The sequence below is a fragment of the Hyperoodon ampullatus genome, assembly GCF_949752795.1.
Source record: "Hyperoodon ampullatus genome assembly, chromosome: 16".
NCBI lineage: Eukaryota > Metazoa > Chordata > Mammalia > Artiodactyla > Ziphiidae > Hyperoodon > Hyperoodon ampullatus.
In genome coordinates, this window is record NC_136929.1 from 72,998,444 (window position 1) to 73,018,743 (window position 20,300).

The 20,300-nt window shown below is 38.5% G+C and overlaps 1 protein-coding gene across 1 annotated transcript in view; it reads left to right on the forward strand.

The window, feature by feature from the left end:
* The window catches only part of FLT3 (fms related receptor tyrosine kinase 3), a gene marked incomplete at both ends in the record, with an annotated part of 78,507 nt that overhangs the window by 12,353 nt on the left and 45,854 nt on the right, over positions 1-20,300 (forward strand). The window contains one exon of the mRNA XM_079721562.1: positions 16,186-16,307. Within this exon, the coding sequence (XP_079577688.1) occupies positions 16,186-16,307 (122 nt within the window). The remainder of the gene's footprint in view (positions 1-16,185; positions 16,308-20,300) is intronic.

The following is a 20,300-nucleotide window of genomic DNA, read 5'->3' on the forward strand; positions in this document are numbered from 1 at the left end:
GGAGTAAGAGAGGCAACACCACTACAGAATCTATAGATATTAAAAGGATAATATGGAAATATTATTAACAACTTTATACTTTGACAACTTAACATTTAATGGAAAAAATTCCTTGCAAGACACATACTACCAAAGCTCATCCAGGAAAAATTGATAACCTAAATAATGCTATGTCTGTTAAAAAATTGAATTTGTGGTTAAAATATTCCCACAATGAAAATTACTGGAGCACATGCCTTCACTGGGGAATCTACTAAGTATTTAAAGAGGAAATAATACCAATACTGCACAGATTCTTCCAGAAAATTTAAGAGAATATAATACTTCTCAACACATTCTATGAGGCCAGCTTTACCAAAACCAGAAAAAGACATTACAAGCAAAAAACAAAAACAGGGCTTCCCTGGTGGCGCAGTGGTTGAGAGTCTGCCTGCCGATGTGGGGGACACGGGTTCATGCCCCGGTCCGGGAGGATCCCACGTGCTGCGGAGCGGCTGGGCCCGTGAGCCATGACCGCTGGGCCTGCGCGTCCGGAGCCTGTGCTCCGCAACGGGAGAGGCCACAACAGTGAGAGGCCCACGTACTGCAAAAAAAAAAACAAACATAAAAAACAGTGTATACAAAAGATAATATATCATGTCTAACTGGTGTTCATTCCAGGAAGTCCAGGTTGGTTAATATTTGCAAATGAATCAATGTAGTTCAGCATACTCACAGAATAAAAAAGAAAAGCCATTAAAAAACAAAAACAAACCTGTACAATTATCTCAATATATACAGAAGAAGCCTTTGACAAAATTTAACAGCCATTCCTGATAAAATTTCCCAGCAAACTAGGAATAGAAATGATTCTCCTCAAACTAAGTAAAGGTATCTATGAAAAACACTTAGGTAACATCATACTTAACATCAAATGACTAAGTATTTTATCCTAAGATTAGAAATAAGGCAAGGATATCCATTCTTACTACCTCTTTTCAACATTGTACTGGAGATTCTAGCCAGTGTAATAAGGCAAGGAAAAGGCATCCATATTGGAAAAGTAGAAGTAAAACTGTCTATTTGCAGATGACATTAATCATATACATATAAAATCCTATGGAACCTACAAAAAAGTAACGATAACTAATAAGCAAATTCTGTAAGTTTGCGTGTTACAGGTTTAGTGTAGAAAAATAAATTGTGCTTCTGTAACAATCAGAAATTGAAAAATATAAAACAGCACAAAAATATGAAATAGAGATAAAGATAGACAAGATCTGTACACTGAAAACTCCAAAACATTGCTAAGAGAAATTAAAGGAGCCCTAAATAAAAGGATATATACAATGTTTATGTACGGTATGACTCAATATTGCTAAAATGTCAGTTTTGCCCAAATCAATATAATGATTCAATACAATTCCTGTCAAAACCCCTATAGAACTTTTTGCAGAAATTGACAACCTTATTCTAAAATTCATATGGAAATGAAAGAGACCTAGAATACCCAAAACAACTTTGAAAAAAAGAACAAAGTTTGAATATTAATAATACTTGATTTCAGGGCTTATTATAAAGCAATAATAAGACAATGGGGAATTGGCACCAAGATAGACAAATAGATCAGTGGAAAAGTATAGGAATTCCAGCAATAAATCAGAAATATGGAATCAATTTATTTTTGATGGAAGTTTAGAGGTAATTCAATGGAGAAATCATAATCTTTCAGTATATGGTGCTGAAACAATTTGCAAACTCATTTGCAAATACAGTCATATGAACAACTTTGATTCATGTATCATACCATATAAAAAGTTTACTCAAAATGGATCATAGACCTAAATTTAAAACTAAAATGTAAATGTAAAAACCTACATGTAAAACCTAAAACTGTAAAACTCCTAAGGGAATATCTTTCTAACCTTATATTGGACCAAGCTTTTTTTAGATACAAAACCAAAAGCATAATCCATCAAAGAAAAACTGATAAATTGGACATCTTCAAGATCGAGTTTCAGGTCTTTAAAAGACATGTCACAGGTTGGTAGCAAATATTTGTCAATTACATATCTGATGAAGGACTTGTATCCAGAATATACATTTTTTAAAAACTCGAAGATGACTGTGAAGGAAGTTCCTGAACTCACCTCCTCCCATGGACACACCAAATCTACAGCTACACATGGAACAGTTCCTTCTGAAGGAAATCCAGAAACCAGCTAAGCAACTCTTACACATCAGGCAAATGAGAAAAAAAAAAAATTGAAATGGATAGAAAAGACTGAGACACAATCTTGCCATAAGTCCAGCCCCCAGCACAGCAACATGCGATTGGTAAGGAACTCACAACTTGAATTTTCTCCCTGAGGAGTGAAGGGTTTGGACCCGGCATCTAGTGTTCCTACTATGAGGACTTCCATCTGAGGGACAGGCCCCCAAAACACCTGGCTCTGAAAGCCAGTGGGGCTTGTGTCCATGAGACCCACCCGAATCCAGCAAACAAAGAAACAGTTTGTAAAGGCTTGCAAGGACTCCTTATGACTATACCTGAGGCTCTGGGCCGAGGCAACCGACATAAACGTCCTTCTCCCAGTTTCTTCCTTAAAGAGGTCTGTTTTTTTAAAAAAATTTTTATTGAGGTATATAGTTGGTTTACAATGTTGTATTAGTTTCTAGTGTACAGCAAAGTGATTCAGGTATACCTGTAAGTATATACATATTCTTTTTCAAATTTTTTTCCATTATAGGTTATTGCAAGATAATGAATGCAGTTCCCTCTACTATACAGTAGGACCTTGTCATTTATCTGTTTTATATATAGTAGTATGTATCTGTTAATCCCAAGCTCCTAATTTATCCGTGCCCCTCCTTCCCCTTTGGTAACCGTGAGTTTGTTTTCTATGTCTGTGAGTCTGTTTCTGTTTTGTAAATAAGTTCATTTGTATCATACTTTTAGATTCCACATATAAGTGATATCATATGATATTTGTCTTTCTCTGTTTTTCTCTGACTTACTTCACTTAGTAGGATAATCTCTAGGTCCATCCATGTTGCTGCAAATGGCATTATTTCATTCTATTTTATGGCTGAGAAATATTCCATTGTATATATATATGACATCTTCTTTATCCACTCATCTGTCAGTGGACACTTAGGTTGCTTCCATGTCTTGGCTATTGTGAATAGTGCTGCTATGAACATTGGGGTGCATGTATCTTTTTGAATTATAGTTTTGTCCAGATATGTGCCCAGGAGTGGGATAGCTGGATCATATGGTAGCTGTATTTTTAAGTTTTTTTTTTTTTTTTTTGGCTGCTCCACTCAGCTTGCGGGATCTTAGCTCCTTGACCAGGGATAGAACCCAGGCCCCCAGCAGTGGAAACACGGAGTCCTAACCACTGGACCACCAGGGAATTCCCTCTATTTTTAGTTTTTTAAGGAACCTCCATACTGTTCTCCATAGTGGCTGTATCAATTTACATTCCCACCAACAGTACAAGAGGGTTCCCTTTTCTCCACACCCTCTCCAGCATTTATTATTTGTAGACTTTGATGATGGCCATTCTGACTAGTATGAGGTAATACCTCATTGTGGTTTTGATTTGCATTTCTCTAATAATTAGCGATGTTGAGCATCTTTTCATGTGCCTGTTGGCCATCTGTATGTCTTCTTTGGAGAAATGTCTATTTAAGTCTTCTCCCATTTTTTGATTGGGTTGTTTGTTTTTAAAGAGGCCTATTTTCAACCTGAGGGTCAGACTCCTAATTTAACATACATCTAGGAACTGACTGCAATTCTGCCTGAGACTGGGGAGGCTGGAAGCACCATCTACACGTCCCCCCTCTGATATCTCTTTGAAAGGAGCTTTTGCACATATCTGGAACCCTGGCCTTTGTGACTGCCATGCAGAGGATACACCCCCTTGATCTGGCGGCCAGCAGGTCTTGCATTTGTGGGCCCCACTGGACTGTAGCAAACAAGGAAACAGTTACTAACTGGCTATCCTTTATGGCTTAGTGCAGAGAGAGCAGACAGAAACACTAGCTCCCATTCTTTCTCTGCAAGAGGTCTGCTTGCATACTTTAAAAGCCACTGCCTGAACATCCAGCTTCCAATCACTCACTGTGCATCTAGGTGCTGACTGAGATCCTCCCCTTGGGTACACTGACAAGTCATGGTACACCCTCACTCCTGGGAGACAATAAGCACAAAGGAGGCAATTTGAGAGACAACCAAGAGCTAAGCCTGGACTGAAAGATAAGATTTATCTTCTACAAGAGACCACTCTGTGAATACTGGGAGAATATGGCTGTTTTATCTAATTCACAGAAACCAACATGGAGAATTAAGGGAAATGAAGAAAGAAGGGAGTGTGTTCCAAACAAAAGAACAAGATAAAACTCCAGAACCAAACCCCAGTGAAATGGAGATAAATGATTTACCTGTAAAGAGTTCAAAATAATGGTCATAAAGATGCTTACTGAGGTCAGGAAAACAATGCATGAATAAAGTAAGAATTTGCATGGAGAGAGAGAGAGTTTAAGAAAGTACTAAACATAAATCATAGAGCTGAAGAATACAATAACTGAACTGAAAAATTCAAAACAGGGGTTCAACAGCAGACTAGATGAAGTGGAAGAAAGAATTATTGAAATCAAGGACAGGGCAGTGGAATTCATCCAATCAGAGGAACAATAAGGAAAAAAAAAGAAAAAAAGAGTGAAGACAGTTTAAGGGACTTTAGGGACACCATCCAGCTGAACAATATTCATATGATAGGGGTCCCAGAAGGCACAAAGAAAGAGAAGGGGGCACAAAGTTTATTCAAAGAGATAATGGCTGAAAAATTCACTAATCTGGGGGAAAGAAACAGACATCCAGATCCAGGAAGCCCAGAGAGTTCCAAATAAAATGAATCTAAAGAGACCCACTAAGACACATTATAAATAAATTGTCAGAAAGTAAAGACAAGGAGAAAATCTTAAAGGCAGTAAGAAAGAAACAGCTTGTTAGATACAACGGAACCCCTATAATACTATCAGCAGACTTTTCAGCAGAAACTTTGCAGGCCAGAAGGGAGTAGCATTATATATTTGAAATGCTGAAAGAAAAAACTGCTAACCAAGAATACCTGGCAAACCATACTTCAAAAACAAATTTTTTTTTTGGCTGCGTCATGTCTTAGTTGTGGCATGCGGGCTCTTCATTGCGGTGCACGGGCTTCTCTCTAGTTGTGGCGTGTGGGTTTTCTCTTCTCTAGTTGTGGCACTCAGGCTTAGCTGCCCCGCAGCATGTGGGAAACTAGTTCCCTGACCAGGGATCGAACCCATGTCTCCTGCATTGGAAGGTGGATTCTTTACCACTGGACCACCAGGGAAGTCCCCTGTCCTTCAAAATTGAAGGAGAGAGAGTTTTCCACATAAGCAAAAGCAGAGCGAGTTCATTACTACTAGACTGACTTTACAAGAAATGTTGTAAAGACTTCTTCAAGCTGAAATGAAAGGACATTAATTAGTAACAGGAAAATATATGAAAGTATAAATCTCACTGGTAAAGATAAATATGTATTTAAACTCAGAATATTCTAGTGTTGTAATGGTGGTGGGCAAATCATTTGCAAATCTAGTATGAAGGCTAAAAGACAAAAGTAGTAAAAATAACTATAACTATGACAATTTGTTAATGGATACACAAAATAAGAAGACATAAATTATGATTCAAAAATATAAATTGTATGTGTGAGGGGAGAATAAAAATATAGAGCTTTGATATGTATTGAAACAGGTGGTTATCAGCTTAAAATAAATTGTAATAAATACAAAATATTTTATACAAGCCTCACAGTAAACACAAAGCAAAAACTTATAATAGATACACAAAAGATAGAGACAGGAATCTAAGCATACAACTACAGAAAAGCATCAAGTCACAAAGAAAGAGCCAAGAGATGAAGAAAGGAACAAAGGAATTACAAAACAGCCAGAAACAATGAACAAAATGGTAATAATAAGTCCATACCTATCAATAATTACTTTACATGTAAATGGACTAAATTCTCCAATCAAAATATATAAAGTGACTGAATGGAAAACAACAGCCAACTATATGCTGCCTACAAGGGACTCACTCAGTTTTAAGGACACACACAGACTAAAAGGAAAGGGATGGAAAAAGATACTCTATGTACATGAAAACCAAAAGAAGGTAGGGATAGCTATACTTACATCAGATGAAATAGATGTTAAGCCAAAGACTGTAATAAGAGGTAAAGAAGGTTATTATATAATGATAAAAGGGTCATCCAATAAGAGAATATGACATCTGTAAAAATTTATGCACCTAACATAGGAACACCTAAATACATAAAGCAAATATTAAGAGACCTGAAAGGAGAAATAGACAGCAATGCGATAACAGTAGGGGACTTCAATACCCCACTTTCAACAAAGGATTGATCATCTAGACATAAAATCAATAAGGAAACATTGGACTTAAACTATGTGTTAGACTATAGGGACTTAGACATTTATAGAACATTCTGTCTAACAATAGTGACTATGCATTCTTCTCAAGCTCACTTGGAACATTCTCCAGGATATTTCTGATCACATGGTATGAAACTAGAAATTAATTACAAGAAGAAAACTGGAAAATTCAAAATTACGTGACAATAAAACAACATGCCACTTAACAACCAATAGGTCAAAAAGTAATTGAGAGAAATTTTTAAAAATATCTTGAGACAAATGAAAATGGAAATACAACATCAAAATTTATAGGATGCAACAAAAGCAGTTCTAAGAGGGAAGTTGATAGCAATAAACATCTACACTAAACAAAAATAAAGAGTGCAAATGCACAATCTAACTTTACATTTCAAGGAACTAGAAAAAGAACAAATGAAACCCAGGGTTAGTAGAAGGAAAGAAATAGCAAAGATCAGAGCATAAATAACATAGAGACTAAAAAGAAAATAGAAAATATCAATGAAACTAAGATGTGGTTTTTTGAAAAGATAAACAAAATAGACTAACCTTTAGTTAGACTTACCAATAAAAAAAAAAGAGAGGGCTCAAATAAAATTAGAAATGAAAGAGGAGACATTACAATTGATACCACAGAAATACAAAGGATCATAAGAGACTACAGGCATACTTTGGAGATATTGCAGGTTCAGTTCCAGACCATCACAATATAGCGAATATTGAAATAAGGTGAGTCACACAAATATTTTGGTTTCCCACTGCATATAAAAGTTATATTTACACTATGCTGTAGCCTAAGTGTGCAATAGCATTATGTCTAAAAAAATGTACATACCTTAATTAAAAAATGCTTTCTTGCTAAAAATGCTAACCATCTTCTGAGCTTTCAGCGAGTTGTGGTAGTAACATCAAAAATCACTGATCACAGATCATTATAACAAATTAATAATATCAAAAAAGTTTGAAATATTGTGAGAATTACCAAAATGTGACACAAAGACATGAAGTGAGCAAATGCCGTTGGAAAAAATGGCTCTGATAGACTTGCTCAAGGCAGGGTTGCCACACCCTTATTAAAAACGCAACATCTGTGAAGCACAATAAAGCAAAATGCAATAAAACAAGGTATGTCTCTACTATGAACAATTATATACCAACAAAATGGACAGCCTAGAATAAATGAATAAACTTCTAAAAACATACAACCTACCAAGACCAAATCATGAAGAAACAGAAAATTTGAACAGAATTAGTAGTAAGGAGATTGAATCAGTAAAAAAAAATAAAGCTCCCAAAGAAAATCCAGGACCAGATGGCTTCACTGATGAATTCTAACAAACATTTAAAGGAGAATTGTTTCAATCCTCTCAAACTCTTCTAAAAAATAGAAGAGGTGGGAACACTTCCAAACTCATCTTATGAGGTCAGCATTACCCTAACACCAAAACCAGAAAAGGACACTACAAGAAAAGAAAATTACAGGCCAATATCCCTGAATACAGATACAAAAATCCTCAAGGAAATGTTAGCAATCTAAATTCAACAATACATTAAAAGGATCATATACCATCATCAAGTGGGTTTTATTCCACAAATGCAAGGATGGCTCACCATCTGCAAATCAGTCAATATGATACACCACATTAACAAAGTGAAGGATAAAAATTATATGATCATCTCAAGAGATGCAGAAAAAGCATTTGATAAAATTCAATATCCACTTATGACAAAAACTCTCAACAAAGTGGGTATAGAGGGAATGTACCTCAACATAATAAGGCCATATATAAAAAGTTCACAGCTAACATCATACTCGATGGTGAAAGCTGAAAGCTTCTCCTCTAAGATCAGGAACAAGACAAGGATGCCCACTTTTGCTACCTTTATCCAACATAGTACTCGAAGTCCTAGCCAGAGCAATGAGGCAAGAAAAATAAATAAAAGACATCCAAATCAGAAAGAAAGGAGTAAACCTGACTCTATTTGCATATAACATGATATTATAGATAGAACACTGTAAAGACTCCACCAAAAACCTGTTAGAACTAATCAACAAATTCAGTAAAGTTGTAGGATACAAAATCAATATAAAAAAATCAGTTGTGGTTCTATTCTGTGGTTGTTAGAATCTATGTGGTTCTAACAACAAACTATCAGAAAAAGAAAACAATCCCATTTACAATTGCATCATAAAGAATAAAATACCTAGGAATAAATATAACCGAGGAGGAGAAAAATCTCTACACTGAAAAGTATAAGACATTGATGAAAGAAAACAACTAAGACACAAATAAATGGAAAGAATTTATGTCTTCATGGATTGAAAGAATTAATATTGTTAAAATGTCCATATCATTTAAAGCAATATATAGATTCAAGGCAATCTCTATCAAAATTCAAATGACATTTTTCACAGAAATAGAAAAAAAAAACCCTAAAATTTGTATGGCACATAAAAGACACTAAATAGGACCACATCAAATTGAAAGCTTTTGCACAGCCAAGGAAGCCATCAACAAAATGAAAAGGTAACCTATGGAATAGGAGGAAATATTCACAAATCATGTATCCAAAATATATAAAGAACTCATACAACTCAATAGCAGAAAAAGACCCAAATAATCTGGTTAAAAAATGGGCAGAGAAAGTGGACAGACGTTTTTTTTTAGAAGACCCTCAAAAGACCAACAGGTAGATGAAAGGTGCTGAACATCACTAATCATTAGTGAAATGTAAATCAAACCCACAATGAGGGAATTTGCTGGCCATCCAGTGGTTAGGACTCCACACTTTCACTGCCAAGGGCACAGGTTCAATCCCTGGTTGGGTAACTAGGATCCTGCATGCCGCATGGCCAAAAAAAAAAAAAAAAACCAACCACAATGAGGTATTACCTCACACCTGTTAGAATGACTGTCATTAAAAAGACAGAAGATAATAAGCGTTGGTGAGGATGTGGACAAAAGTGAATCCTTGTGCACTGTTGAAGGGAATATAAAATGGTATGGCTACTATGGAAATCAGTATAGAGGTTCCTCAAAAAATTAAAAATAGCACTACCATATAATCCAGGAATTCTACTTCTGGGTGTATATCTGAAGGAAACAAAATCAGTATCTCAGAGAGATGTCTGCAGCCCCATGTTTATTGCAGCATTATTTACAGTAACCAAGACATGGAAACAACTTAAGTGTCCATTGATGGATGACTGAATAAAGAAAATATGGTGTATACGGTTGACCTTTGAACAGCGTGGAGGTTAGGGGCACCGACTCCCTGTGCAGTAGAAAATCCGAGTATAACTTTTGTCTCCCCCAAAACTTAACTGCTAATAGCCTACTGTTAACCAGAAGCCTTACTGATAACATAAACAGTTCATTAACATATTTTGTATGTTATATATATTACATGTGGTATTCTTACAGTAAAGTAAACTTAGAGTAAAGAAAATGCTATTAAGAAAATTATAAGTAAAATAAAATACATTTACAGTACTATACTGTATTTATCAATGCTGTAAGTTTCTATTGCCTGTTTACATGATGAATCATCTGTCAGCACCTACATCAATATTGTCTTACATGTTACAAAACACTATAGGTGTTATACGTATTACTAACACTACACATCAAAAATGAAAAGATGGGGAAGTCCCTGGCAGTCCAGTGGTTAGGACTTGGCGCTGTCACTGCCGTGGGCCCGAGTTCAATCCCTGGTCAAGGAACTAAGATCCTGCAAATCGTGTGGTGAGCCAAAATAATAATAATAATAATAATAATGAAAAAGAAATTTGTATTTACTTATAACGATTCCTGCACTGATAATGAAGAAGCAACAATATGACTGCTTTATGATAGCTTAGTGTTAAGTGATATGATTGCTCTTCATGTTAGCCTAGGCTATTTATATATATACTTTTATAATTTTTTAAAATATTTATTTATTTGGCTGCACTGGGTCTTAGTTGCGGCAGGTGGGCTCCTTAGTTGCGGCTTGCCGGCTCCTTAGTTGTGGCATGCAAACTCTTAGTTGCGGCATGCATGTGGGATCTAGTTCCCTGACCAGGGATCGAACCCAGACCCCCTGCATTGGGAGCATGGCGTCTTAACTACTGCTCCACCAGGGAAGTTCCTAGCCTATATATTAATGAATGAATTGTTATAAAAATGTTACGGCATACAGCATTACAGTCATGTTCGTAATACAATATTGGAAAAATTGTTATTTTTTTACAAAACCACTTACCTGTGGTGACAGACTGATATGCAATTTCTCCAATTACAATAGAGAGGCATACAGTATGGTAATGTAATTCTTTGAAAGCAAAATTATAAAACAGTCAGAAAACTAAACATTATTAATTTTATATTAAATATCACTCACCTTATGCCTACATAAGGATACGCTATCCACTTCAATACAAGTCTTGCACACAGTGGTCTATACCAGGGGTCCTCAACCCTGGGCTGCACAGCAGGAACCAGGCTGCACGGCAGGAAGTGGGTGGCCGGCAAGCGAGCGAAGCTTCCTCTGTATTTACAGCCGCTCCCCATCGCTCGCATGACTGCCTGAGCTCTGCCTCCTGTCAAATAGGCAGCAGCATTAGATGATCATAGGAGCGGGAACCCAAACCCTACTGTGAACTGTGCCTGCGAGGAATCTAGGTTGCTCGCTCCTTCTGAGAATCTAATGCGTGATGATCTGAGGTGGAGCTGAGGCAGTGATGCTAGTGCTGGGGGGCGGCTGCAGATACAGATTATCATTAGCAGAGAGGTTTGACTGCACAGAGACCATAATAAACAATTGCTTGCAGACTCATATCAAAACCCTATCAGTGAAAGGCAAGTGAAAACAAGCTCAGGGCTCCCACTGATTTTGCATTATGGTGAGTTGTATAATTATTTCATTATATATTACAATGTAATGCACAATAAATGCAATGTGCTTGAATTATCCCTAAACCATCCCTCCCCTCCCCTTCCCCCAGCCCCGCCCCTGGTCCATGGAAAAATTGTCTTCCACGAAACTGGTCGCTGGTGCCAAAAAGGTTGGGGACCACTGGTCTACATGATGAATATGTAGGTGATGATGATGATGGTGACACAAAAACATCTCAAACAGTTAGATTTTCACACAAAGATACACACGTACACAGGAGATAAGTTTATTAACTGTAGGACATGATGATGATTTATTATTAATTAAGTAGAAGTAGATCATCATAAAGGCCTTCATCCTTGTCGTCTTCACGTTGAGTAGGCTGAGGAGGAGAGAGAGGGGAAGAGGTTGGTCTTGCAGTCTCAGGGGTAGCAGAGCTGGGGGAGGTAGAGGCAGGAGAGGTAGGCACCCTTGGTGTAATTTTACAGAAATACATCGTAATTTATCTCTGACTTTTTTGCTTCTTGTCTCTAAGAATGTTTCTATATGGTGCCAACCCTTCTTCCACCATTTGCTTTAGTTTCAGTGCTTGTATCATAGAAGGATCCACGTCATAAAAGAAGTCAAAAGCAGTGTTGAATAATTGGAACTCTCCTGCCAGATTGTTCCGTGTCAATTTGGTTTCTGTCACTGCTTCTTCTGTGTCTGCTTCCTCATCGTGTGGCTCTGGTTGGAAGCGCTCATCTCCGTCAGATCCTCTTCTGGGAATTCCTCGGGCATGGTGCCTATTAGCTCTTGAATTTCTCCAAGATCCATATCTTGAAACCCTTCACCTCCCACCTCTTTTGCCATATCCACATCTCTTTCATGATTTCCTCGGTTGGCTCTGTTGTAAAGTCAGACACACAACATCTAGACAAGTTTTCTCTAGCAGGAATTTATTGTTTCAGGCTTGATGGCTTTCACGGCTTTTTCTCTAACAATGATGGCATTTTCAGTGGTGCAATCCTTCCAGACTTTCATGATGTTCTCTCTGTTGGTGTTCTCTTCCATAGCATTGACAATCCTTTCCATAGAGTACTGTGTGTAATGAGCCTTAAAGGTCCTTATGACCCCCCAATCTAGAGGCTGAATTAGATGTTTGGGGGCAAGTAGACTACTTCAACGCCTTCAGTGTTGAACTCATGGGGCTCTGGATGGCTAGGGTCATTGTCCAGTATCAAAAGAACCCAAGGCAGTCCCTTACGGGCAAGGTACTTTTTGTCTTCAGGGACAAAGCATCGATGAAACCAATCCAGAAAACATTACTCATTGTCCAGACCTTCTTGTACAACCAAAAGACAGCTTGTGTTTATCTTTTCCCTTCAAGGCTTGTTAGCAGCTTTACAGGTACGGGCAGTCCTGATCATAAATCTGTTGCTGAACCCAAGTTGGTGTGCCCAATGCACAGTGAGGCCCCATATATTTTATGCATTCATGACATACCTAAATTTTTCTTATTTTTCAGTATTTTTAGGTTATGCAGTTCGTCTGCGAGGTTTTTCAAATTGTCACAAATCTCCAAAATTTTTTCCAAATATTTATTGAACAAAATCCATGTGTAAGTGGACCTGTGTAGTTCAAACCCACATTGCCCAAGGGTCAACTGTGTATATACAATATTTTTCAACCATAAAAAAGAAATAAATCCTGCCATTTGTGACAACATGGATGCGCTTTGAGGGCATTATGCTGAGTGAAATAAGTCAGGCAAATTCTGTATAATCTCACTTATATGTGGAATCTGAAAAAACAAACCAAACTAAGAAACAGAGAAGAGACTAGTGTTTGCCAGAGGTGGGGGTAGGGAGTGGGAGAAATGAGTGAAGGTGGTCAGAAGTACAGACTTCCAGTTATAAGATAAATAAGTTCTGGGGATGTAATGTCCAAGATGGTGACTATAGTTACCAATACAGGTTTCCCCACTATCTGAAAATTGAGCATTCCTGTGAAACCTTTTGTAAGCTCAGATGGTGTAAAGTGAAGAAGCTATTACCTTAGGGACACATCTTGCAAACAGATACACAGAATAAATGGAGATAAAGCACAGATGCTCACCGACACAGTACAAAGCTATGATGGCTTGATGGTGAGATGCTGAGCGTAGTTTCTGGGGAAAGAGCTTGGCGGTTCCACTCTCCTTGCTTGGGGTTCAAGCCACCCCTATAAGAGCTTGCTACCAAACAAACTCTGATGCTATTTTTGCTTTTCACCTTTTTTCATAAAAGCAAAAATCCTCTTCAGATTTCTTTCAGTTAGTGAAAACAGGTGCTAATGCAGGTCTTTTGTAAAAGTGAAGTGGCATAAAGTGAACTTTCAAAAAGTGGGGGCTACCTGGACTCTATTATATATTTGAATGTTGCTAAGAGAGATCTTTATTTAATTATTTATTTGTTTATTTGTTTTTTTATTGGAGTATAACTGCTTTACAATGTTGTGTTAGTTTCTGCTGTACAATGAAGTGAATCAGCTATATGTATACCTATATCCCCTCCCTCTTGGACCTCCCTGCCACCCTCCCCCCCATCCCACCCATCTAGGTCGTCACTGAGCACCGACCTAAGCTTCCTGTGCTTTATAGCATGTTCCTGCTAGCTATCTATTTTACACATGGTAGTGTATTTATGTCACTCCTAATCTCCCAATTCATCCCACCCTCCCCTGCCCACATGTGCCCTGCCCACTGTGCCCACATGTTCATTCTCTACATCTATGTCTCTATTCCTGCCCCGCAAATAGGTTCATCTGTACCGTTTTTCTAGATTCCACATATATGCATTAATATATGGTATTTGTTTTTCTCTTTCTGGCTTACTTCACTCTGTATGACAGACTCTAGGCCCATCCACATCTCGAGAGTAGACCTTCAAAGTTCTCATCACAGGAAAAAAACTCTAGTAACTGTGTGAGTTGCTGGTCGTTAACTGAACTTATTGTGGTACTCGTATTACAATAAATACACATATCTAATTGTGATGTTGTACACCTGAAACTAATACAATGTTATATATCAACAATATCTCAATAAAACTTGGGGGGGCGACTCTCAAAACTCAGTAATAAGAAGATAAACAACCCAATTTTTTTTTTTTTTTTTTTTTTTTGCGGTACGCGGGCTTCTCACTGTTGTGGCCTCTCCCGTTGCGGAGCACAGGCTCCGGACGCGCAGGCTCAGCGGCCATGGCTCACGGGCCCAGCCGCTCTGCGGCATGTGGGATCTTCCCAGACCGGGGTATGAACCCGTGTCCCCTGCATCGGCAGGCGGACTCTCAACCACTGCGCCACCAGGGAAGCCCAACAACCCAATTTTAAAAGACAAAAGATGCAACAGACATACTACCAAAGAATATATAGGATGTCATACAAGCATCTGAAAGGATGCAAATGCAAATTAAAACCATGATGAGATATAATATGCCTGTTGGAATGGCTAAAATTAAAAATTCTCATCCTACCAAGCGTTGGTGAGGACATGGCACAACTAATTCTCATGCACTGCCAATAGGAATATAAAGTGATACACCCTCTTTGGAGAACAGTTGGCACTTTCTTAAAAAGTGACACAGACACCTCCCATATGAGTGAGGTATTCTACTCCTTGGTATTTATTCAAGGAATATGAACTCATACATCCAAACCACGACTTTTATACCAATGTTCCTAGCAACCTTATTTGTAAGATCCACAAAGTAGAAACAATCCAAATTCTATCAACAGGTGGATGAATTGAAATGTTGTGTTGTATCTATATAATAGACTACTCCCCAGCAGTTAAAGGGAATGAACTGCTGATAACAGGCATACCTTGTTTTACTGCATTTCGCTATATTGTGCTTCACGGATATTGCATTTTTTATAAACTGAAGTGTTGTGAAAACCCTGCCTCGAGTGAGTCTGTCGGCGCCATTTTTCCAAAAGTATTTGCTTACTTTGTGTCTCTGTGTCACATAGTGGTAATTCTCACAATATTTCATTTATTCAATAATTATTTAAATTATTATTATATTTGATATGGTGGTCTGTGATCAGTGATCTTTGATGTTATTACTACAATTCACTGAAGGCTCAGATGGTGGTTAGCATTTTTTAGCAAGAGTGTATTTTTAATTTAGTAACTGTGTATTTTAAGAGTGTATTTTTTGATTAAGGTACGTACATTGTTTTCTTAGGTATAATGCTATTGCATACTTACCAGACTACAATATAGTGTAAACATAATGTTTATATGCACCAGGAAACCATAAAGAAGAAAAAAATGGCTGGTATACAAATAATCAATTCCTCAGTTGCACTAGCCTCACTTCAAATGCTTAATGCTAAATGCAGCTAAGGACCACCCTATTGAACAGCGCTAAGGAATATTTCCATCATGCAGAAAGTTCCCTTGGAAAACACTGCTCTAAGGACCTCCACTCCTGGTTGATAGTAAGACTTATCTTTTTTTTTTTTTTTTTTTTGCGGTACGTGGGCCTCTCCCTGATGTGGCCTCTCCCGTTGCGGAGCACAGGCTCCGGACGCGCAGGCCCAGTGGCCACGGCCCACGGGCCCAGCCGCTCTGCAGCATGTGGGATTCTCCCGGACCGGGGCACGAACCCGTGCCCCCTGCATCGGCAGGCGGACTCCCAACCACTGCGCCACCAGGGAAGCCCCAAGACTTACCTTTTATGAAATTATATTTCCTACACACTTTCCTGTTGGCCATTTTCCCTTGATTACATTTTGTTTTGTTGTAAGACAAACACGTATTTTCTTTTTAAGGTGTGCATGGATCAACATCATTGTCTTTATTTTGTTTTACAGTTGTTTTTTCCGCAATGATATTTGAGACTATCACAAATCAAGATCTGCCTGTGATCAAGTGTGTTTTAATCAACCATAGAAACAATGATTCATCAGTGGGGACATCATCATCGAATCCCTTGGTAAAGTAATATTAAAATGACAACTTTAGCTATTTTCTCTAGAGACCATACTTTGTAAGCTATTGACACCTGCCATGGCTTATGGGCTTTTCTTTTTTATGTATTTAAGTATACTAGGTACTCATATCCAGTACAGATGAGCATCTATACTCATTGCTACCTGGCACTCCATTCCATCAAGAGCCTTGTTCTCTTTGGGTTTAGATTCAGGAAGGACAGTGATACTAGAATGAGTGAGAAACAGGAATTTCCCTTTCTCCTTAAAAAGAAGCCAGGCTTCTCTCTCAAGCCTGAACCCCTAATTTCCAACTGTCTCCTGGATTTAGATAAGTAGATTTTTCCATTTGCTCACTAAGACACACCTGTATAATTTATTTCATTTCTATTTCCCCAAGCATCTTCTTGTTTTAATGGATTTCTGTTTATGGCCCTGTCTAGTTCCTAGGCTTGAAAGCTCAGCCTCGTTTTGGACTGCTTCCTCTCCCTTGCCCTCACATTCAGTCCGTTACCAAGTCTTGTCAATTTCCTTTCTTTCCTAGTTCTCCTATACCCACCTTATGTTCCCTAGTCCCCCGCCACTTCCCTAATTCCAGCCCTCACGGTCACAATAATATCATAAGTGGCTTCTTCCTTCTACAGTTCAGCTCAGGTAGGGCTGCCACATGGGTCTTCCTGAAGCAGGGCTACATCCTTTACAGCCTGGCTTGGTCTTCCCACGGCTTCAAGTGACATGCACGTTGCTCCATAATCTGGCTCTGACTCCAAGTTCCAACCTTGTTTGTCATTACTCTTCTTCATGCTATTCATCTATCACAGCCTAGCTATTTACTCAAATGAAGGAAGCTTAGATGATCGAGAAGTGAAAATATTAAAAGTCTATATACAATAAAAAGTGAACATAAATTAGCCAGTTCTATGGCTTTTATCCAGTTAAGGATTCATACAGATATATAGTCACTCTGTTTTCTTTAACGTAAGTATAATACATAGACACAGGCCAGGATGCCCTGGACACCCCCAACTTCCCTCCCAAAATCAGAGATATTGAAAATATTCTCAAATTTTAAGCAGTGTGAAATAGGCGTCAATAACAACCTTCTACATGCATGTAAAACTCCTGATTTTTTTTTTTTTTTTTTGGCCATGCCACTTGGCTTACAGGATCTAGTTCCTAGACCAGGGATCAAACCCATGCCCTTGGCAGTGAAAGGGCAGAGTTCAGTTCCCTGGGCTGCCAGGGAATTACCCTAAAACTCCTGATTTAATACATGATTCTTCTTTATGCCAGAAGCATGGTTGGTTTAACTTTTTAACAGATATTGGTGTCATAACACATTGACTTATTAATAATTAAGGCATTTTGCATACATAGTATTTTTGTGCAGACAAGAAAAAATTTAATATTATTTGCTATGACAAAGTGTCTTTTATTTAGTATTTATTTATTTATTTGGCTGCATCGGGTCTTAGTTGCGACACGCGGTATCTTTCGGTGTGGCCCACGGGCTCTTCGTTGTGATGTATGGGCTTCTCTCTAGTTGTGGCATGGGGGCTCCAGAGCGCACAGGCTTAGTTGCCCCATGACATGTGGGATCTTAGTTCCCCGACCAGGGATCGAACCAGCGTCCCCTGCATTGGAAGGCGGATTCTTAACCACTGGACCACCGGGGAAGTCCCTTTAAGTGTCTTTTCAATGTGAGAAAATAGCTGCACACATTTAAGTGTTTTCTTATAAAACACAAGCTTTTAAAAAAAAATTAATGATGATTGGTCTCAGTTCCTAGTATTATGCGCTTCATTGTGTTTTATGTAGTATAAATTATATGCTTATGCAATATTCAGGATTGTATTAAGACCTAGTAGTTCTTAAACAACATCAGACAACAGTATTTGTTATACAACACCAGAATACAGTATTTGTGTGCAGTTCTTTTTGTCTTTGAACTTATAGTGTCCAAAGCATTATTTTCCAAAGTTATTTATGTTCATTCTTTTCTTTCCCACCTCCTTCACTCTGGTTATGTTAGTTATTTGTGATACAATTAACTTCACTTGGTTTGTATTCCATTTTGAGTTCCCCCTATATCCTGGTTGGCTTTAATGATTTACTTTTTTGAGTATGTGAAACATGACTATGGTCCTGAAAGCTAAAGCTATGTACTAAAAGATATACTCAGAGAAGTTTCATGCCTACTACCAAGTTTCCAACCTTTTCCCACCTACCTCCGGAACGTCACCAGTTCCTTTAGATTTTGTATATTATTCCTGTGTTTCTTGTGCACAAATGAGCAGATACATGTGTATTTTCTTAATCTCCTTCCTTCTTACACGAGGGGTAGCATACTTGAAAGTAGATACTTTTTGCCCTCAGCTTTCTTCACTTAACAGTCTATCCAGGAAATCACTGCAAATCAGTTCATGGAGCTTGTCCTCATCCTTCTTTATGTCCTCCATTGTGTGGATGGACCGTAGTTTATTCAGTCAGTCTCCTATGTATGAGCATTTTGGTGGTTTCTAGTATTTTACAACTATAAATGATGGTACAATTACTTGCTGGAGATATAGCCCTCAAAATAGGATTGCTGGCTCAGAGGGTGAAGTGTACAGTAGTTCAGTTAGGTGTTGCCGAATTCCAGTTCCCCTGCAGAAGGGTTGCACCTGTTTGCATTCCCCCAGCAATGTGTGAGAGTAGCTGTTTCCTCACAGCCTCCCTGACAAAATGTGTTGTCATACTTTAAAATTTGTGCCAGTCTGATAGATAAGTGATATCTCAGTGTTGTTTTGAGCTTTTCTGATTATGAATGAGCTTGAACATTTTCTCATATATTCAAGGGCCATTCTTTATATCTTTTTTGCGAATTGTCTATTCATTTCTTTTTCCCATTTTTTCTTTTTTTTTTTCCCCCTTATTGTTTATTTATTTATTTCGGCACCAGGTCTTAGTTGCAGCATGGGGGATCTTCATTGCAGCGTGTGGGATCTTTAGTTGCGGCATGCGGACTTCTTAGTTGCGGCATGTGGAGTCTAGTTTTCCGACCAGGGATCAAACCCCAGCCCCCTGCATTGGGAGCGTGGAGTCTTATCCACTGGACCATCAGGGAAGTCCTTCTTTTTCCCATTTTTCTACTGTCTTTTGGATCCTGTGTCCCTCAATGTTAAAAAAAAAAATTATTTTTTCCTTTTTTTGGCTGCGCTGTGAGGATTGCAGGATCTTAGTTCCCTGAATAGGGATTGAACCTGGGTCCTGGGCAGTGAGAAAGCGGAGTCCTAGCACTGGACCGCCAGGGAATTCCCTAAAAAAAATGTTTACATGTTAGGGATATTAGCCCTTTATTTCCTTTATCTGTAATATGCATTGCAAATATTTCCTTCCAGCATGTCAGGTTTTTGTTTGTTTTTACTTTTTTTAATAACTCAATTTATTTTAAACTTTATTTATTTTTGGCTGTATTAGGTCTTTGTTGCTGCGCTCGGGCTTTCTCTAGTTGCAGCGAGTGGGGGCTACTCTTCATTACGGTGCACAGGCTTCTCATTGCGGTGGCTTCTCTTGTTGTGGAGCACAGGCCCTAGAGTGCATGGACTTCAGTACTTGCAGCACGCGGGCTCAGTAGTTGTGGCTCGAGGGCTCTAGAGCACAGGATCAGTAATTGTGGCGCATGGGTTTAGTTGCTCCGCGGCATGTGGGATCTTCCCAGACCAGGGCTCGAACCTGTGTCCCCTGCATTGGCAGGTGGATTCTTAACCACTGCGCCACCAGGGAAGTCCCTGTTTGTTTTTACTTTATGTCCCTCTTTTAAGATCCAGCTCAATTGCTGTACTCCAGTGAAGCATTCCCACCCCCACTATCCCAGCCTGGAAGTCACCTCTCTCTCCTCAGAAGCTCCAGAGCACGTAAATGCACCTTTCAGAGTCGTCGGTATCTGTTTATGGGGCGCATCATATTTCACGTTTAGTTATTTCTTCCTATTAGAGTCAAAACTCAAGGACAAGGTC